Source organism: Prionailurus viverrinus, chromosome F1, assembly GCF_022837055.1.
Source record: "Prionailurus viverrinus isolate Anna chromosome F1, UM_Priviv_1.0, whole genome shotgun sequence".
NCBI lineage: Eukaryota > Metazoa > Chordata > Mammalia > Carnivora > Felidae > Prionailurus > Prionailurus viverrinus.
The window spans coordinates 28,358,636-28,380,138 of record NC_062577.1 but is presented as its reverse complement, the minus strand read 5'-3'; the positions used below and the strand labels follow the sequence as shown (position 1 = coordinate 28,380,138).

At 50.9% G+C, this 21,503-nt stretch overlaps 1 protein-coding gene across 5 annotated transcripts; it reads left to right on the top strand.

Moving 5' to 3' along the window:
• The first annotated feature begins 363 nt into the window (after window positions 1-363).
• On the top strand, window positions 364-20,081 carry ATF3 (activating transcription factor 3). 5 transcript variants are annotated; one of them, XM_047841264.1, is made up of 4 exons: window positions 364-374; window positions 11,242-14,196; window positions 17,306-17,413; window positions 18,589-20,081. In XM_047841264.1, exons 2-4 carry the CDS (start codon window positions 13,957-13,959, stop codon window positions 18,784-18,786), a joined length of 546 nt encoding a protein of 181 aa, XP_047697220.1. In that variant the 5' UTR covers window positions 364-374; window positions 11,242-13,956; the 3' UTR covers window positions 18,787-20,081. The 5 variants fall into 5 exon arrangements, with proteins under 5 accessions (XP_047697220.1, XP_047697221.1, XP_047697218.1 ...); XM_047841265.1 differs by lacking the exon at window positions 364-374 and adding an exon at window positions 5,783-5,806 and having other exon boundaries at window positions 13,953-14,196; XM_047841262.1 differs by lacking the exon at window positions 364-374 and adding an exon at window positions 7,722-7,961 and having other exon boundaries at window positions 13,953-14,196.
• Window positions 20,082-21,503: the final 1,422 nt, after the last annotated feature.

Here is a 21,503-nt window from a genome sequence, read left to right as displayed (position 1 = left end):
ATTTTATTAAAAATTTTTAAAATGTTTTTATTTTTGAGAGAGAGAGAGAGAGAGAGAGAGAGCGCATGTGAGCAGGGGAGGGGCAGAGAGAGAGGGAGACCCAGAATCCGAAGCAGGCTCCAGGCTCTGAGCTGTCAGCACAGAGCCCGACGCCGGGCTCGAACTCACGGACTGTGAGATCATGACCTGAGCTGAAGTCAGACGCTTAACTGACTGAGCCACCCAGGAGCCCCGCAGTGTAAGAATTTATGATCCTGAGACCACGTAGAGCCATTTTTCCTCTTTTAGCTCCATTTCCCCACCATTAAATGAGGACACTCAAGCACATCAGAGTTTCCCAAGATTTCCCATGAACACTTGTTGAGAGGCAGTAGGTGTTGAGGGTAAGCAACCAGACCTGAGCAATTATTTATCCTCTCTGTGCCTCAGTTTCCTCATCTATAATATGGAGCGGTTCACAGTACTTACATTATAGGGCTGCTACGAGGATTAAAAGCAGTAAGTATATGTAAAGGGCTGAGCCTGCGGTCTGGAACACATTGAGTGCTACATAACAGCATTTGCTGATGTTATTTTATACTTCAAGGCAGAAGAGAGGGGTGCCTGGGTGGCTCCGTTGATTAAGCATCTGACTCTTGATTTCAGCTCAGGGCATAATCTCATGGTTGGTGAGTTTGAGCCCACATCGGGCTCTGCACGGACAGTGTGGAGCCTGCTTGGGATTCTCTCTCTCCTGCCCCTGCCCCTGCCCCGCTTGTGCTCTCTCTCTCGCTCTCTCTCTAAATAAATAATCTTTTTTTTTTTTTTTTTTTTAAGTCAAGTGGGTGGCTGTGGGTGGCTCAGTTGGTTAAGCATCTGACTTCAGCTCAGGTCATGATCTCATGGTTCGTGACTTCGAGCCCTACATCGGGCAAGCTGAAGCCCCTCACCAGGCTCCGCACTCTCTCTCCCTCTCTCTCTTGCCCGTCTTGGGATTCTCTCTCTCTGTCTCTCTCTCTGCCCCTCACTTACTCTCCCTCTCGCTCTTTAAAAAGCCTGATTAGAGGGTACTAACCTCTCCCCCCGCCCCCAGTCTTATGGAATATAACTTTCCATGGTCCATCCCAAGCCCCAAATGTATTTGATATCTTCTCCCTTCCTTAAAAATTCTTGTGTGACTTTTATTTAAATTCAACATATGCATATTTGTTTAATATAAAATAATAAAGCACTTATTAAGACAGACACTCCAGCAAGATCTCTCCCAGAAGGCACAGGCAGAAGCAGCGTTCCTGCTGGTCTGCCTCTGTACCACCCACCCGTGCTGCAGACTGGCTTTTCTGTTCTAAGAGAGACAAACAGAAAATAAAGGGGGATGGGTAGGTAAAGAGCAGGAGGATTAAAGCAGATGCTTCCATGGGAGACAGTACCTGCAGGATTTGTTTGTTTGGATGTTCAGCAGCAAGGAAACTGCGCAGGTAGTCATAATTACCGGGGGTCCTTCCAGCTTGCACCATGCCCTGTGTAGCCCCTGAAGGTAGAAATCAAGACCCCTTCCTGAACTCCATTTAAGCAACAGGGGCAGTGATGGAATTTGATGCCCCCTTCCCCATAATAAAGATTTAAATCTGGAATAGCACTCTAGCAAAACTATTGGCAACACCCTAGAGGCTAAAAGTAGGAAAATGACGAAGTAAAACATTCTACGTCCATGGCCATGGAAAATCATGGTAATAAAAGTCAGGAGAGTCCTTCCCTCTGGGCAGTAGAGAGAGAGGCAGATGTGATCTGGAGTGGTCACATGGGGGCTTCTCAGTACCTGAGGTGGTGGTCTACTTCCTGACTTGTGTGGTTTTTTAAGATTTTATTTTTAAGTAATGTCTACACCCAACATGGGGCTCGAACTTACACCCCTGAGATCAAGAGTTGCATGCTCTACCGACTCACCCAGCCAAGTGCCTCTTGTGTGGTAGGTTCTTGATGTTTGTTTTATTATTAAAATGGGCATACACGTTCTATATAATCACCTGTATGTATGCTACGTTTCACAATAGAATGAACATCTGATTTTTGCGAAGAAAAAATTATTGTAATAAATGCCACATACAATTCACAGTAATAAGTAAAAGAACAAATTTCAAAGTTGCATGCAATCTCAGTCACAACTATGCTCTTAAAAATCACGTGTGAGGAAAAACTAGAGGGAAACGTCAAAATAGTGTTTGAGACTATGGGTATTTTTTTTCTCTTGCCCATTTCCCATATGTCTATATACGTCTCTCTCTCTCTATATATATATCTATGTATATACATACATATGTATGTATGTGTATATATAATGTATAAGAGCTCCCCCAAGGAGTCTTTAAAAGTATGAATCTTTTCATCATTTTCAAGTCACTCTCACATCTGTGACCTCATTCATTCTTTTTTTTAAAGAATTTTTTTTCAACGTTTATTTATTTTTGGGACAGAGAGAGACAGAGCATGAACGGGGGAGGGGCAGAGAGAGAGGGAGACACAGACTCGGAAACAGGCTCCAGGCTCTGAGCCATCAGCCCAGAGCCCGACGTGGGGCTCGAACTCACGGACCGCGAGATCGTGACCTGGCTGAAGTCGGACGCTTAACCGACTGCGCCACCCAGGCGCCCCAGTGACCTCATTCATTCTTACAGCAAACCTTTGGGGGAGTCCATGTTAAATAGTCCTGTTTTATAGACTGCAACACAGGTGAAGTGTTCAGGACCTGCACTGAGTCACTCAGTTGGCTGGAAGGAAACCTCTGAGTGGGTCCCAGGTCTCCTGAGTCCTGCTAGTACCTAGAAGCTGGGACTTCATTTTGGACACCCAGAGCTCTAGGGTCCCCACTCCTGAATGGGAATAGTTGCTACCTGGGCTTTGGTCACAAGGTCCAAGGCGGGTGTCTATGGCAGTAGAAGACAGACTGCTTACAAGAAGGTCCCCAAAGATGCAATCCCCACCTAGGGTGCCCTCATACTCCCTCCTTTCTAGCAAGGCACGAAGTCCATCAGTAAAACTCCTTGGAAATGTTGAGAAAGAGAGAGAAAGATCAGTTGTCAGGACCACAGGCTGTGTTTGAGAATCAAGTTGGGCAACATTTCTCAACTCTAGTTTTTAGAGGGAACCGTGATTAGTGATTAGTGAAATGCGTCTGTCCTTGTGCTACTCAATGCCTTCTTCTTGCTTCTCTCCCTCCAGCTCTTAGGGTGGGTTGTCAGGGCTTGCAGGGTGGCTTTGCAGGTGTCCATTCAAGACCCTCAGAGCTCAGCCCGGGGCCCTTCACTTCAGAGAAGATGGGGCCTTAGAGAGAGGGAGTACCTTGGTCAAGAATACCAAAGGCAGGGGCGCCTGGGTGGCTCAGTCAGTTAAGCGTCCGCCTTCGGCTCAGGTCATGATCTCACAGTTCGTGGGTTCCACGCTGCGTCGTGCTCTGTGCTGACAGCTCAGAACCTGGAGCCTGCTTTGGATTCTGTGCCTCCCGCTCTCTCTGCTCCTCCCCCATTCGCGCTCTGTCTCTGTCTCACAAAAATGAATATATGTTTTAAAAAATTAAAAAAAAAAAAAAAAAAGACCAAAGGCAGAAAGAGACCAAAACCCAAACCTCCCACTCCCAGCCTGGGGCACTTAGCACTGGACCACTCACTGGGAGCTTAAAGCACTGGTCCACACGGTGCTGAGGCAAGTGGAGGTATGTACAGAGTTGGGTGTGTGGGGAACGGGGATCCCCTCTCGTTTTCTGTATGGAGTCTTATCCCTGCTCCCTTGAAGATGATCATTTCTGGATATAGCTCCACTTTGTCCACCACTGTTGCTACCGACTAAAGGGACAGATGGGCTCTGGCAGAGATTCAGGGGTTTCCCCCAGAAAGCCCTTCTTGATTCATAAGTAATGAAACCACTACTGAGGACTGGCTGTGTGCCCCCTCCTCAGTGAAGCCTCCCAACAAGTTTCTGTGTTAGCTGCTGTTACTGCTGCCATTTTCCAGCTCAGCCCAGAGAGGGAAAGGACTCCTCCAAGGTAACACAGTTGCTGAGTCCCAACTACAGCATCCAAGTCTCACCTTCCACGCTTCAGAGCCCACGATGCGGTGTTTCCCCGTCTTTCCTGAGGAGGCCCATTTCGGAGAACCTTAAATAGTAACCCCCACATTCTAACGGACTTTATAGGAAGTGTGGGCTTTGGAAAGCAGAGTAGAGAAGAAGAAAATCCATTCCACTCCCTTTCTGTGGCAAAGAAGCGCCCGTGCCTTGCTGCTTGGCCGATTTTGTGCTTAACTTACCCAGAGCTCTGTAAGCAGATACAATCTTGGGGGTTGAAAAAGAATAATGTGGGGAGGGGAGTGGGAAGGGACTGTTCCCTGGATTAAGAAACCGCTAAAACCTTTAAATATCCCTTGAACTTTTTTTTTTTCTTTTGGCTCCCTGCGATGTTTGGGTGTTTAGATTCTGTTGCCACGTGTGGGCTGTTTTTAGCTGCCTAGTTCCGTCCCCTCCCGTTTTAACTTTTTCCCCTTCCTTTTGCACATGCCCCAGCATGAAGTTTCCAATTCTTATCTCACTCAGCAAAACATACTAAGGCTGGTCTGAATGTGGATTCCCTCCCCTGTTCTCCAGGGGGGAAGTTCAGCAATAGTCAAGTCTCTGCTTAACCCCCTTCCATGGAGGAGTAACACCCTCCCCCCCCCCCCCCCCCCCCCCAGATAACCCCAGTCGGGCTTCCTTCTCAGGGGGAGAGGCATTCTTTGCCTTCGTGTAGAGAAGCGTTTTGGTCCTGGGAGCTTTTCTTGTTCCTCTTCTGGATGGTACAGGCTGTACACGCTAGAAATCGGTGGAGTTAACTGAAGTCAGGGTATGGTGAGGACACACAGGACTGAGATATTGATCACTCCTCCAGGGGCACACACCTTGGGGCTCTTCCCTTGCCCGGCTCTTTCCCAGTCCCCCCTCCAAAGGCAGGCATTTCACAGTTCTCCTGGGGGCTGGGGGCTGGGGGCTGGGAGCCAGGCAGAAGTAGTTTTTGTTTTCCTTGGATAAGCGTTTCATTCACGGGGTGGATTTACTCCTCTATCAAGATTCTTATCACTTTTAGAGTTCAGTGGGAGAGCGAGGCAGAGAACGCCAGGCTCAAGCTCCGGTGACCAGCTGACAGCATTTTCTATCCAGGGTGACTTGGAGATTCAAAACCAAGAATTATTTGAATGAAACAAGACCAATAAAAGGAACGGAAGGCACGATGATAATAAAAATAAAAATAAATGACGAGGAGCTGTGGACTTCTCAGTCATAATTACCCTTCTCTCGCAAGGACCAAGAAGCTGGGCTGGCTGTGTTTACCCTACGCCCTAAATTGAATTTCCCGGCAAGGACAGGATTAAAACACAAATCTGGCTGGGGTGCATTAAAATGCAAACTGCTTAAAGATTTGTGTAGGCATCTCACGAAGAGAAAAAAAAAGGGGGGGGGGGAGTTTCACCTGACACCCTCCATTTTCCTGTTTCACTTTAGAATGGTGCAATTTATTCCAGGGCAATAGGTAAGTAGTACATAGATACGTAGAAAATCCCAAATAATTTTCATTTAAATTTACAAGCGTTCTTCCTTCTGGTCTTGCAGCGTTCTAGGGGTTGTGCCGACACGCCCGGGGTTTACCTGCAGGAGGGTGGAGTGTGGGGGTGTGGGGCTGGCGGTGAGGGAGTGTGGGCGTGGGGGTGGAGGGTGGGGCCGGGAGAGCCGTTACCTGGGCGAAAAGTAAAGCAAAAACAACCGCCCCGTGCTTCCCGCGCGACGTAGCTGGAAACCCGGTCAGGTACAGGGCTACATACTCCAGGATCCTGCGTGGAACCCCTGGGCTCTCAGACCGGCTGGGGGCGGGGGGAACTTCCGAGGCTGGCCTCGGGCGTTGTCTTGGCTGCCCGGAATTTTGGCGAGGGTGTGTTGGCCGAGGTGTGGGCTTGGGGGGACAGGAACCCGGGTGTGGGGGGACCTGCAGTTTGACCTGCAGCTCTGAGGGTCTCTGCCTCAGGCGGCTGGGCAATCAGAGGGTCTGCGGAGACGGACAGATATTCTCCGGGGGTGCAGGACTGTGTGTGTGTAAGCGGGAGTGGGGGAGTGGGGGAGGTGGGGGAGACCCCTCCATCACTGCCAACTGTAACGGCTTTAGGGGAGCAGGTGCGGGGGTGGGGCTGACGGCGAGGCCCAGGTTCCAAGACCCTTCAAATTCTTACCTCAAGTTACCAAAGCATGATCTTTGATCACCTCTCTCCCAAGAGGCAGGTGGAAGCGGAGGCTTCTGCCCCTGACCGTGCCCCCACCCCCCACGCGCGTACGCGGGTCCCGCCTGCCAGGCAAGTTCAAAACTTCGCCGGCCACATGCGCGTCCACCTATATTCGTCCTTGGGCAGTTGAGAAGGTCTCTGGTTCTGCCACTCTCGAAGCCGAGACAGTTGGGGTCGGGGAATCGGAAGGCGGAAATTGTTTTTAAGGTTCACGTCCAGTTCTGCTGAAGCCCCAGCTCTAATCTGAGGCCATAGGACCCACCCTTTCCCGACAACTGGGCTTGAGGGTAGAAGGGATTTCTTTTAGGAGACCTCGTTTCGGCCACGGTCAGTGCGTCCCCAGTCCCGGCGGTCCTGTCCCAGCCAATTCCGCTCTCGGCGCAGAAAAACACGTGAAAGACGAAGATGGGTTTTCCCTAAACGTAGCCTAAGAGGGAGGCGACCCCCCCCCCCCGCCCCGGCTCGCGTAGATCAAAGCACCTTCTCTTTCCTTCCAGCCCTGGCCGCGCGGTTTCAGCCCCGCTCTTAGCGCCTGTTGCCTCTGATTTTACAGCTCTCTTATCTTTCCATGCTGTGTTCGTTTCGCTGAGAAACTGTCAATTTCAAACTCTTTGTGGTTGTTTAAAAAAAAACACACACACAAAAACCCACTCTGCTCCGTCCTGGCCCTGGCCCGGGAGACGGGTTCTCCACCGGCCCGGAGGCGGTTCCACATGTGCGCTCGTGCGGGGTGCGCCGGGGCTGCGGGCGCACAGTGCCCGCTGAGCGCTGCCCTCCGCGACTGGGTTAACGGGCGGACTTCTCGCGGGCCCTGCCGTGGCGGTCACCCCCGGCGGGTAACGGTGGGGGCTCACAGTAGGGGTCCCTTGGGCACCTCTCGCACCGCGGCGACTACCACTTCTGACCCTACCCTGCCCTCCATTTGAGAAGGATCTTTTGGCGGGGGAAGGGGTATTTTCCAGAGCCTCCAGAAAATGACCACGCATTTTAGAGAAAGGTCGTGCCCGCTTCCCAGCCTCACCTAGTCTGGGCTGCGGCCAGGCCCCGCCCCTCCATCTCCCCCCATCCCCCAACTTAGCGGAGGGAGAGATGCCAGCGCAGTGGAGTCATGCCGCTGGCTTGGGCACCATTGGCTCATGCCTGGAACACGCAGCGGCGAGTACGCACATCTGGCGGCCAGCCCGGACGGCTCCGGTCCTGATATGGAGAGAGAGGGCGGGCGGGTGTGTGTCCGAGCGCGCGAGGCCGGGAGAGCGCGGCCCTGCGGGCTCCTCCCCGAGCTTGCATCACCAGTGCCCCCCTTCCCTCCCCGCTTTGGCCCCTCCTCCATCCCTCTCCCTGCCCAGCCTAGTTCGGCTGGTTCTCGGGGGAAGCTATTAATAGCATTACGTCAGCCTGGGACTGGTAACCCGGAGTAAACGGGCACACCGCCAGCTGGAGGGCTATAAAAGGGGTGATGCAACGCTCTCCGAGACACAGTCGCACGCAGCGAGGCGCGCAGTGCACAGCGCTCTCCCGGCGCCGCCGCCCGAACCCGAGCCGACCCGCCAGCCCGCGCGCCGGCCGTGAGTCCTCGGGGCTCGCCCGCCCGCCCCGCAGACAGACAGCCCGACCCCGCCCCGACCCTGCCCGCCCTCTGGACCCTGGCCGCCCCGAGTGGAGACCGGAGGTGAGCGCTGGAGCCGAGTGAGTGAGCGCGGCGAGGGTGGCTTGCTTTCATTCCCTCGGCGCCCCTCTAGTGACCAGATCCGCGACCCCTGCGCCCGCCCCCCGACCCGCGCTCCCAGCCTCCGGCTGCGAAGGAACTCTGGCCGAACTTCTGCCAGCCGAGGCTGCTCCACAGCGCTTCGGAAAGTTTCTCGCAAAGAACTTTCTCTTTTGACTTGGGGCGCGAAAGGTTCCCGGCGACGGAGACGTCGGGCTCCGGTGCCTCCACCGGCTCCGGGGCACTGCTCCTCTTGGCCCTCGGCGCTTGCTTACCTCTCCCGGAGCGGGCGTGGGGAGGTGGGTGCGCGGGGGGGTGGCCAAGGCTCTCCGCCTCGCTGGCCCCCGCTCATCCTAAGCTCCGAGCCGGGCACCGCCGCTCCCGAGTGCAGCCTTCCCGGGGCCCGCCGAGAGGCACCGAGGCCGGGTGCCGGCGGAAGGGCTGCCCCAGGGGCCGGAGCGAATGAATGGGAAAGGGACCGGCGAGCCTGGGTGCCGGGCGCGGCCGCTGGGGGTCGCCCTGCGCTCCCTGGAGCGCCGGGCCGCGGGACCGCGCCGGAGCCGGGAGCGAAAGTTAGTTGCGACAAGTTTAGAGGTGGCGAGCGCTCGGGTTGCTGTCCCGGGGCGGAAGGCGGAGAGGGCTCCCGGCACAAGCGAGCGTCCAGCCCCTGGGCCTGAGACTTCCTGTCCCAAAGCTCTCTCACACGCTTTCCCTATCTGTGACTCTTCCTCCGGCGGGCCCGCGGATTTCTCTGCTTTTCGCCCGTGGAGACCCACCTCGGAGGAAGCGAGGGTGCGGAGCCCGGTCAGATAATTGAGAGCACGCCTTTGTAGCCTGGTGGTCAGGACTCTGAGCGCTTACACTGCGCCTCGCGTCTTTGAGCCTCAGTATCCCCAGCTGGGAGAAGTGGGCCCCTCCCTCTGTTTGCAAGCACCAAGTGGTGGTTGACCAGATAACCACTGAGGTTCTGTTCCCTCTGGCAGAACTTCTTCAGATTCCAGTGGTATAACTGAAAGAAAGGGGGCCGGTGGGGAGACCTGGATGATTTGCGGGGGGGGGGGGGGGGGGGGAGGGAGGGGGGGTCTCTGAGACCAGCTTCGGTGGCAATGAGGGGGAGGGGACTTATCCATGGGCATGTCTTCCCTTCCTAACTTTCTTTCCATTGAATTGGTTCTCTCCTCTCCATTTTCATTTCACCTACTTTCTTTCCCCCTAACCATTTTCTTTTCCCTAATTTTATTACCTAGATCACATACGCTTCCTTACAAATAAAGGCATGGCCAAACCCCTGATGGAGCCAGAAAAAAGAAAATGAGTGCTAGAAAATCTGGGTGGCCTCCCAATGCACGTATTTCAGTGTGGGTGACAGTCCCCTCTGTTGGGGGCTTCCCGGACTTGAAATGAAGGAGAAATTGTTCTCACTGGCCTTTCGTTTTATGTTTAGTATTTAGCATAGAATAACGCTGCAACATACAGACTCTTGCCTTGAGGACGTTCTGGACAAAGCTTGAAGTGGCAGAGGGGTTTGTAATTGTATTGTCTGCATGGCTTCAGAGACAATGTGACAGGTCGCTCTCCAGGCTGACAGTGTGGATAAGATGTAGCCCACAGCACCTGTGGCAACCGTTGGGGCCTTCCCATTCTTCCTGTCTGAACCCCACCCCTCTCTGTCCCTCTTTTGGCCCTGTGTCTCCATTGTTCTCTTTCTTTTGTACTCCCTCCCTGCCTCAGTCCTGTCAAAGCCTCTTCTGTGGTGGATACCAGGTTACTAAGACCACTGACCCCTCATCTACCTGGCCAATGACTCTATTCTCCATTTGCCCTACTGGTTGGTCCTTTTGGGGTTGAATCTCTGTTGGTGATAAAGGAAAATGAGCAGTGGGCGAGTGGCCAACAGTTTGGCCACGGGTGGGCCACTCACCAGCTTTACGGCCCTTGTGCAAGTCACTACCTTCCAGGGTCTCCTTTTACTCAATTGCAAAATGAAGATGGGACCTAGGTGACTCTAATATTGGGCGTTTTATCCCATTATCTAGAGCCCGTGAGTTCCTCTCGTTGCAAATTGGCTGGGCATGGAACAGGGTCAATGGCTCCAAGTGTTACCCGGCTCGGGGAGGAGGAAGTGCCTAGGCAGGACACCACAGAAACCAGAGATGGTTCCACACTTGAGAACTGGTTATTTCTCAAGTGCGTAAGAGCAGTGGAGACAAGGTTTTGCCAGCAAATAAATAGTGGGGTAGAACTGACCTGGTGTGTTGGGAACCCTGGGTCAATCAAGGTGCAAAAGACGGTCATTCACAAATGACCTAAATTTCATTAGGGTTCTAGTGCGTTCCTGATCAATAGGGCTAACTTGCACTGACAACAACATTTTGAGTTCCCTCTGAAATGGGGAAAGTGGAATCACAGTAACAATGGCTCCTCGGTTCGGGTATAAATCCACTTTCGTGCCATTTATATAATCGTCTTAACTGCCCTGCGAGGGAGTGGGGGCAGGGGGTTTTGGTCTCATTTTACGGATAAGGAGACTGAGGCCCAGAAACCTTGAGTGGCTTGTCAGTGGGTGCTCAGCTTGTGAATGGTAGTGATAGGCCTGTTCCTGAAGCTCCAGCCTTACATCGATGATTTTTAGGGAGGCTGGGAGAAAGACCAAGATAGAAAGTTAGTGAAAGACCAGCATCGGCTTCCTATACTGTAAGTAAGGTGTCTTCAGAGCAGCATTTAGTGTGAAGAGATGAAAATTAAAAGTGAAATTCAATGTAGTTGTAGCTACTAGGAAATATAATCTGAGAGTTAAATTTCCAGTTAAAGAAACACATGAGTAAAGTTTCACTTTCTTGAAAATGATGACACTACCAAAGATATGACATGGTTTCTGATTGGAGATAATGAAGCAAAAGCAAAATGCAGGTTCTTTGTAGCAAGTGTGGACAATTTTAACATCCGCGTAGAAAGTCAACTCAGAAAATCCCCAAACATATTTTTTTGTCTTCAGTGGGGGGGGGGGGGGGGGGGGAGTGTTGGCAGGTCTCGACTTTCAGAAAAATTGTCTGAAGATTTAACTTCATTTTCCTTGTAGGGACACAAGCCTGAGTCTGGGCTGAATCAGACCTTAAGAGAAGGAGGAAAGGAGTCACCAGAAAGTATCTCCAGAAATTAAGCTTTAGCAGAATGCAGAGAAAGTTCAAATCTCTACAGATACAACTGCTTTACTTTCAGAAAGGCTTTTTAGCATTTTTACAGCCTGTTTCCATCCCCAAGTAAGCCCACCTAATGCTTTTCATAAAAACATTCCATACCACAGACATTCTTCAGTTTCTTTCATCGGGACTGCTGACTTTACACTAAGGAGGAAAAAACAGTCCCAAACAGCAGACCCCGAGCCCAGAGAGCCCATTAATAAACTTAGCCGGGTGGTGAGACAGAACTACACTCAACCTCAGTGGAATTCAAACTGCCCGTGTAGAGGAGAACCATCCAGTCCTCCAAACAAAGGCCAGCCCAGTGGTAGCTCTGAATTCCATCCCTGAACTACTGGGTTTTTAATAAAGTTGGTTAAGGGAGGGAAAACATGAATGCCTGGGAGAATCTTAAGCCTCTGGCTTTAGGAGGCCAGTTTTTCAGAGTTTATCACCTGCCAGAGAAGTATCCTCCCAGTGTCCTAAGATTATTCGATTACAGTGATAGAGGAACATCAGTTCTGGCTTATGACCCGGGGCTTTGGGAAGAGAATTACATACATTTCCTGGATTTCTTTGAATAGTCAGCAGTGGCATGCGTAGGCCTGGAATTCTTTTTTCCATCCGTGTACTTAAGATCTTAAGGGGGAGTTAGTTATAGGTCAGGGTGATCTATTCAGAAGTGTTTGAGATCACAGAGAGTGACCAGCCACCCTCCCACTGAGACCCCACAGAGCGTCTGTCCCGGAGCCAGGCCTGGGTTGGAGGATCCCTGGGAGGCCCGGTAAGAATATGCCTCCCAGCTGCCTTTATGCTTTCCAGGACGTGTTCGTGTATTATTTCCTCAAACTCCTTGCACAACTCTGGAAAAACAAGGTGATTGTTACTAGCCTTCTTTTACAGAGGAGAAAGCAGGCACTGGGAGGTGTAATGATACCTGAGTAAGTGGACCTCAGATCTTGATCATCAGTCCCCCATCTAGGAGTTTTGTGGATAAAAGACCCACGTACTACGACTCCTGAAATGCAGGCAGCAGCCAGAGTGTGCACGCTGGCACAGAAAGATCAGCAGTTCATTGCACAGAGTTCATATTTTCCCCATGGTTCTTTGCTTAGTCTCCTCCCCACTGTTTCAGTTCTAGGACCCCCAACCACCCCATGCCTGCCCCCGCTCCCCAAGAAGGATTTGCACTGTTTTTTCTTTGTGGGTTTTTTTTTTTTCAGTGTAGAATAATATTTTATATTCTATAAATTCAGGGCATAAGTTCTGGAGTCAAACTTAGTTCCGAGTCCTGATGCTGCCTCATACTAACTCTGTGACTTTGGGGAAGTTATTTAGCTAGTCTAAACCTCAGTTTCCTCATCTGTGAAATAGGGCTGGGACCCAGCTTACTGGATTCTCATGAGGGTTAAGGGAGATAATGCACGGAAGGGTTCTGGTGTGAGGGTGGCACTCATTAAATGTTAGCGACTTGCCAAAGGGCTTCCTGTCTGCTAGACCGGGCTAATGACGGCAGGTCCCCAGATTGAGAAGAATGCTCCAGGGGACAGTCTGCCTAGACTGTCATTCATTATACCTGAAGAACCGACTGCAAGGATGGGGGTGGGGGGGCGGCCGCTGCTGGAGGGAGTATATGGCAGGAAGAGATTTATGGCGGACCATTCCAAATTGGAACCATGGAACTATTACTGTTTCTACCCTTCACTTTCCTTTCACTGTCCCTTTGGGTTCCCTGGGCTATAGAATGAGAGAGGTAGATGAGACCTCAGAGACCCTTTGGTTAGACCGCTCCTTCCCCATTTCTTGTGCTCAGTGGGGCAGTCTGAGGTGGTCAGTGGCCGTTGGGAGCAGCTGGTGCCCAGAGCTGGGTGAGGCTCTGGGGACAGGAACAGTGGAGACTCAGTCCCCACACTGCAGGAGCTCTCAGCCATTCTCTGAGGCTCAGAGAACCTAGGTCACACTGTCTCTCAGTGCCAGAGCCAGTCCCAGGTTCCCCTGGGCACCCAGCCCCAGCTTTCCCAGCCACCACAGGGCTCAACAACACCCCCCAGGAGAGGTCCAAATTCTTAGATCCTTGCTTTTCTTTTCTCTGAGATCTTTTGCTTCAGCAGCCTTTACCTTAAGAAGGGGCCACTGGTCCCTTGAGGCGTGAATCCTGCCCCCCTGTCCCGTCCCCCCCCCCCCCCCCCCCCCCCCGCCAACCTCAGCTCCTGCCAAACTGGGCTGAAGTAACACACCTGCTAGCTATAGTTACCATCGTCATTCTCATTGACTTGGATCCAACTTCCGGAGGGAGAAGCTTCAGAGATTAATTTGCTAAATGCAAGGGTCCCCTAGTCTTTGCTTTCGCTTCTATTCATTGATTGATTCAACTTGATTTCAGATACCTTCCAAGTTTCTTTTCGAAACAGAGACTGAAAATGGGGTTACATAAAAGTCTCACTGATTTTTTTTTTTCTTTCAATGCTCTTCCTCTTTCAGGACTGTTTGAGGCTGCATTTGCATATATGCACACCAGCCAAAACTAATATCTTTGTGAATTCAGAATAGTCTGAAATGCCACCCCTTATAAATTTCAATTAGGCATTTATCCACATCACTGAGCTGTGTATTTTAAGAACCTGTTTGACTCAAGACGAGGATGGCATGAAATGAAAACAAAACAGAAGCCCGAGGGCTTACGGGACTTTCCTCTGGGGGTGCGGCCCTGGTGTTGGAGGCGGCAGGTGTGGGGAGACTTGATCCCATGCCCCTAAATCCCTGAAGTAGCTTGGGTTTCAATATTTCTTTCAGCAAAATGATGCTTCAACACCCAGGCCAGGTCTCTGCCTCGGAAGTCAGTGCCTCTGCCATCGTCCCCTGCCTGTCCCCTCCTGGGTCACTGGTGTTTGAGGATTTTGCTAACCTGACACCCTTTGTCAAGGAAGAGCTGAGGTTCGCCATCCAGAACAAGCACCTCTGTCACCGGATGTCCTCTGCACTGGAGTCGGTCACTGTCAGCGGCAGACCCCTGGAGATGGCAGTCACAAAAACTGAGGTAGGTTCTTCTCGAGGTGCCTCTGCTTTCGATGCTTATTCGTCATACCCCCACTGTGCCAGGCATGCTCCAGGCTGGGGACTGCACAGAGGGCAGTGACTGTGCTCATCACCACCAGGACCCAGCCGGCCAGACTGTGGAGCCAGGACTGGCCAGCCATGCCCTGCGCTGTGTTGATGCTCACGGCCCGGCTCCAAGGCCACCTCTGTCTCTGAATTCCCTTGAGCAACCTTTTAGAAGACACCTGGAGTAACAAACATGGCGAGGAGTCTAACAGGTGGCTGCTGGCGATGCTGTGGTGGCCCAAGGACCTGAGGTCTTGGCTATTTTGCAGGCCTTTCCCTCATGGATAAAAGATGGGAGTGTATCAAGCTTACTTAATCGGCCTGATCACTGTCTTTGGTCAAGGGGTAGTGGAACATGGCCAAAAAGGAACTGAGTTTAAAAGGAAAATTGTTATGAATCTTCATGATTCTACAAAAGGAGGTGGGGGTAATAATGACTCTTGCATAAGATTGACGTAAGGGTTAAATGAGACCGCGTTTGTTAAGAGTCTGGCTGTTAGTCAGCATTCCGTGACGGGCAGCGGGGGCTACCATATGATGCTGTATCCACAAGGCATCATTAGAGGCATTGTTGTGCCTCAGTTAACCTCTGGAGGCCATCATTGCCTTGTTCAATCCTGGGCAGCACAAGGGGAGCCCTGAGACACACGAGGAACTTTTTTTAATTCTGTAATTAAATATCTTGAGATAACAGGATGTAATGGAAAGTAGTAAGATCCCCATAGAAGAAAGAAAAGCATTTTGGAAGGCTATTTGGAGGGTTCTTCAGAGGAAGAAGCAGGAGATGTCCAGTGCAGAGGACATCTGGTGACAGAATATTTCCTGCTCCGTGGAAATATTCCTTAAAGCCACCCAACTCATCCACTGATTCTGTGTTTACCAAGTCACCTTCTGATCTTAGGTCAATTTAACAAGTAGGTTTTCCTACTGGGAAGAGAATGCACCAGCTGACCTAGTTGAATATTCAGGTCCCGTTGGTTGCTATAATTCTCCTCTTAAAATAGATGCCGAGCCTGTGAAACCCATAAGCATCCTGTTGTACGGAGGCAGCGTGAGCCTGTTCCCCCAGATCCCAGTCACCTCTGGGGAGGCAACAAGATGGAATGAGGCCGTATGTCCAGGAGAGGACACAGTATGAGGAGCCAAAAGCCTGGGTATACACCCGGGCTTTGTAGCCTATCAGTCTGGTAGCCATGAGCTAGTGATTCCTGGGCTTCTCTGGACACATTGCTGCTGGCCACTCTGTGCCTCATTTCCACATCAATACAGTGAGAGAATTGAACTAAGTCGTTTCTGAAAGCCTTTTCCATCTCTGACAGCGTATGACTCTGAGATTTGCTCTACTTTCAAGTACTTCCTCATTTGAGAAAACCCTGAATCCTCTCCCACTTCTCCAAAAATGTCCGTAGGGTTGCATAGGAAATACGACAGTTGCTGAGTTCTAGATGAAGGTATTGATGGTGAGGTTAATAATGACAGTAATTGAAGCTTACACAGCACTGACTGAACATTATGCAAAGCATTTTAATTTTAATGAAAAAAACATTGTTTTAATGTCTATTTATTTTTGAGAAAGAGCATGAGCTGGGGAGGGGCAGAGAGAGGGAGACACAGAGTTCGAAGCAGGCCCCCGGGCTCTGAGCTGCCAGCACAGAGCCTGACTCAGGGCCCGAAACTACGAACCGTGAGGTCACGACCTGAGCAGAAGTTGGACGCGCAACCAACTGAGCCACCCAGGCTCCCCTAATTAATATTATGTGTATATAACTAATCTAACTGATTTGATCCTCCTCACCACCCTATTAGGTAGCTAAGATTATTGATCCCATCTTACAAGTGAGGAAACTGAGGGTCACAAGAGTATTGCAATATGCCCAAAGTCTCAGAGCTAATAGGTGGTGAAGCTGGGATTCAACCCAGTTTTGTTTCAACCCAAATGTCTGCCGGTATGGCTCTGGGATCCAGGATGTAAAAGGCGAAACTGCTTCTTGCCTTGCTTTCCCCTGGGGCTTTGTTTCTCTAAATCTCTGGCCTTCAGTGCGGAGCCAAGGCCGTGTCGTCTAATCCAAAGGACTTCTAATAAGACGGATCTGTGGTGATCATTGGGTCCCAGGATTTCTTCGGTTTGAGGTGTGGCTCCCACGCCCTCTCCTGCTGTCGGGAGCTGTGACAAGTGACAAGACAAGGTCTGACATTAGCAGCCTAGGCCATCACCTGCTTAGCCCACCGTGGGTGCTTCCTCCTAGTCGGCCTCCAGCCTCTAAGCAAAGCCCAGTGGCCGAGTTTGTGGGCTTCCCATCAGTCCTGAGACAAAGTCAGGGTCAGAGCCAACTTCCATAGAGGACCAGATCCTGAAGCAGGACAGGGTTTTATTCTTTGAGGGCCCCTCACGGCAGACTCCGAGTGGGGCACAGAGGAAGAGGTCAGTATTTATTTGCTGGATGAATCAATGGTTGGTTCATGTTTACCACCCACAGGTGGTACCAAGCCATGGGCTGATAATGCCGCTTTGTTTGGGCGATGCTCCTGGGTTCCTCTTTTCCGGGAGCTCCATGAGCTTCTTGTGAATTCATGAAGGAGGTGCTTTAATGCCCTGGGTGAAGATAGAGGCGAATGGGCGTCAAGTCAAAGAAAAGGCAGGAGGGAGAGGGTAGCCAGGTGGTATTCCCGAAGCCATGCCTGGATCTAGCGGAAAGGACGCATTGACCAAACAGAATCTATTTCCTGCTCTAAATGATTACAGCTTTCATCCAGGTAGCTATCAGTTTGCATATACAACTCATTTCAAAATCCAAATGCATTTTTGAACAGGCTGAGTTTGAATTTCTTAATATTGCCCGCGTAACTTGAACGAACGGTTCCTTGGTTTTCACGATCTGTTCGCAAGCGTGTGCGTGTGGAGAGGTTTCGTGCCGAGGCCCTCGGCGCTGGGGCTGCCCTGGTTTGCCACTCTGTGCCGGCAGTGAAAGGCGGTGTATTCAAGGTGGGTTGCACGTCTTGACCTCTTGCCTCCCATGACGTGTGTGGTCCCTTCACTCGTATAGGTAGCCCCGGAAGAAGACGAAAGGAAAAAGAGGCGGCGGGAAAGAAATAAGATCGCAGCTGCCAAGTGCCGCAACAAGAAGAAGGAGAAGACAGAGTGCCTGCAGAAAGTGAGTCCTCCCCACCTCGCCCCCTCCTCTTGCTCACGCCTGCCCCCCACCAGCCTCATGCTGCTGTCACAAAGGGAGTCAAAAAGCCCCCTACCCAGGAGTGTTTTCTGGAGAAGGACGTGTAGCCGTAGCGGAAAGGCCACTTGCTAGATGAGGAGGTGCCAAACTATCAGCACAACGAAGGTGACCACGCTCGATGTATGAGAAGCAGGTGTGTGCACTGGAAGCCGCAGGCTGTCTGGTGCCCGTCCATACACGTCCAGCAGCTTCCAGGCTGCAGGATACATCAGCCCAGTTAAAGAAGCTTCACTCGCCCGTTTTAACGAGAAAAGGAAGCTGCCAGCTCTCAACTGGCTCAGAATGAAAAGCCTTTAATTAATCTCTTCAAACAAGTTATTTCCTTAATCCGAAAGCGGTGGTTATACTTTTTTTTTTTTTTTTTGAGTTCTTGTGTGTTCTTAACTCTGCTGCCCTTCTTGGCTCACCCAATAGTCTGAGCTCCTGGCTGTGTTCAGTCGGCTCCCCTTCCTGAAGGGAAAAGCATGAGAGGGAATGGCATCTCAGGGCAGGAGGGGTGGGCCACGGCCCTGTCCTTCCAGGCTGTGTCCTGTCCCCCGAGTGTGGACAGGCCAGGGCAGAGTCTTCGCCCAGGTCCCACAGACCCCCAAGGAGTCTGTTGATTGCTTCGGGGAGGCGATGAAAATCGAGACACTGTATGTGTTGCCATGTACATTTTTCTCAATGAAACCAGTGACTCACAAAAGCCTCAGCACCGTGGGTCTGCATTTCTTCCCGGCCCTCAAGGCCCATGCGGGTCCAGGAGAGCTACACATGGGCTGTTGGACTCATGCAAAGGAGATCTCTGAGCCATTGGCTCTACTGCAGTGTCATTACCACGGGAGCCACAGCCCTCCCTCAACCTTGAGCGGAAACTCAAGGGCATCTCTGAAGAAGCCTCCAAGTTCAAAGGCTTCTCGGGGGCTGGATTCTCCCAGACCTAATGCTGCTGTCCCAGCTTTGTGGGGACGCTGTACCAGGGAGCCCACGGCACTCCCTCTGCAGACCGTTCCCACCTCGATGAACCCCGATGACTGTGACCACCGCCACCCCAAGCCACCCTCCTCTTCACTGGAACCTTGGCCGCACTCCTAATAATTCTCTTGCTTGCCCCCCAGGAGTCAGAGAAGCTGGAGAGCGTGAATGCCGAACTGAAGGCCCAGATCGAGGAGCTCAAGAATGAGAAGCAGCATTTGATATACATGCTCAACCTTCATCGGCCCACGTGTATTGTCCGGGCTCAGAATGGGCGGACTCCAGAAGATGAGAGAAACCTTTTTATCCAACAGATTAAAGAAGGAACATTGCAAAGCTAAGCAGTCATGGTATGGGGGCAGTTGGGGAGTCCTCATTGAAACCTTCTACATCCCAAACCCTGAAGCCATTGGAGATCTGACTTCCTGTGCACCTCTCGCATCCCAGCAGTGAAGCACCATCGAGGCAGAAGAGCCCTTGGTGACTCAGCTGGGCCTTTCCTCTCTGCACCAGAGTGGACTTTGGACCGGGGCAAGGGCATCTTTTGTCTTAACTCCAGGATTTAGGCCTTAACCATCCTGGCTATTCTTGGATGCTGCAGATGGCCCCTGGTTAGGGTCCTGCTCATCTTTTGCCTGGATTCTACAAAAACAAACAAACAAACAAACAAAGCCAGGACTCTCACCATAGGACTCATGCTGAAGAAGTGTCTGCACATTGGGTGGGTGGAGTGGGGCCACCTCCTGAGCTGCCACTGCCACTGCCACCATCACTTATAGGGACACAGAGTGAGAACGGCATTTAGCGAAGTTGTACAATGGCCAGGGTTGTGCTTTCTAGCAAACATGCTGTTATGTACAGGAATTACTGTGTGCAAGGCACTTGTTTCAAAGCTAGGCATTGTGTTCTTCTCATGTTTGTTTTGCACAACACTGGTGTGATTTTCCTCAGATCTGGTTTCTGAGGGTTTGGTGGGGGAGGCGGCTACCACCGTATGCGGTGTCTTACAAAATGCTGAGGTGGCCGCAAGAGCTCATCAGCCCCGGGAGAACAGAATTCTGCTGGCGAGCAGCGTAGTTTTGTGCCAACAGAGAAAGCTGCCTTTCCCTCGGCGCCCAGGCATTAACGCAGAATTTGTGGGCATGACTGTAGGCCCTCTGTTGCAAACTCAGTTACAATGTCACAGGAAGAAAGCAGAAAGAAAGTCCAACTTCCAAAGGGTTAGGACTCTCCCCTCGGTGACTTAGGTCAGGAGTTCTTTCTAGGCCAGAAGAGCCAAAGAATATTCCATTTTCCTTTTCTTGCAGTTGAAAACCACATCCAGTGGAGACAAGTTTGAAGCCAGGTGATGCCTGGGTTTTAGCATTATTGGATGTTAGTGGCATTGTTTGTCATGCAGATGTTGGCAGAAATCTGGCCCAGAGCATTTATAACTGTGAGAGGTCATTCACACTGGCCACAGGACTCTGGCTACTGTCTGTTTAAATTCTGATGTTTCTGTGAAATCCTCAGAGTGTTTAATCCTACTCGGTAGTATCATTACAATTTTTCTGTAAGAGGAAATATTACTTATTTATCCTAGTATTCCTAACCTGTCGATATAATAAATATTGGAACCAAGACATGGTAAACTTAAGTGTTGTGCTGGTTTCTGTTCTTTTAAATGGGTTGGTTGTTGAGATTTGCTCATTCCCCACGCCCTCCCTCTCCATTGAGGGTGAGGGGCATTGAGCCTAAAAATTCTCCAAGTGTCATCCTTTGCTTTCTGGCATGCCACTTAGGTGGGACAGTTGACTTTCAATCCTGTTCCTCGGTCTGTAGCATCTGATACTCAATTTCTCATTAGCAAACCCTAGAACACAGTGCCAACCGGGTGTATCCTTTAGACCAACTGTTTGCTGTTTAGAGTTTGGATATACAACCTGAATTGCTAAATACCTCCGCCAGTTCCTCTGAATGTACGGATGCCTAAAACATACACCTGTTTTCCAGCTTGAGCCCTGGACACTGTACATTCTGCCACAGAACACCTCTTAAAGTATTTACTTGATTACAGCTATCGTGTCAAATATGTGTCTTATTGTTGCAAATACGTATTTCGAATGTGAGGAAAGAACGGAGGGGGGAAGAGAGGGAGACAATAATTTTTGACCGGACAGGTGTGATAGTTCAAAGAAAGGTATTCCACCTAACTTTCTGGAATCTCCAGGGCATATGATTCCTTAGGTCTGGAACAGAATCGGGCTCCCTTGCTGTTGGCCTGTGCAAATTGGTATCCCTCACAGGCGAGAAATAAACACTGGCTGCTCTGCTGCTAACGCCGTTCTTCAGAGAGATAGTAGCTTCATTAAATGTTAAGATTGATGCACACGAATGGGGAGCCTGCCTCTCTGAACTCATGTGTGTTTCCTCTAAACTCTCACCTGTGACACAGGTGTCCTGATTTTGCTGCTTTATTTGCACATCAGGGATAGTTCCCAGTCTGCAAGGAGCCCTCTGGTTGAAGTACCATTCACCACTTCTTTTAGGAGATCATCTATTTTCTTTCAGATAGGGGGACAGGAGGGGAGGGGGGGCGGGGAATTCCTCGCATTTACCCCCAGGTTGTAGATACAGGTGCCCCCGATCAGCTGTTAGGAAACTCAAGACCGGTTTTGAAGCTGCCAGGGACAACAATGGATTGGAGAGGAAGGAAGTGGGTGGTGGCTATGGCCAGAAAAATGGATCTGAAAAATACGGTTACTGGATATGGTTATATGGTTACTGGAACTGACAGCTCTTTTACCAAATGCACTAAAAAACAGTTTTGCTTTCTGCAGCCAAGATTATGTTCTGATACTTTAATAAAAGACAAAAAGATGACTATGTATTTACCATCAAGTCGTTTAATTCCTCTTGTTTCACACTCGATGGAGAGGGAAGGTTAGGAGGGTCTGAGAATAAACTTGAAAGGGACCTCCGTCAGAGTCAGGCACCTGGGCTACGGTGCCTTTCCATGGGGCTGGCCCCTGCCATGGTGGTGACGTCACACTGGCAGGGCCTGGAGGGCCCGGCCTCC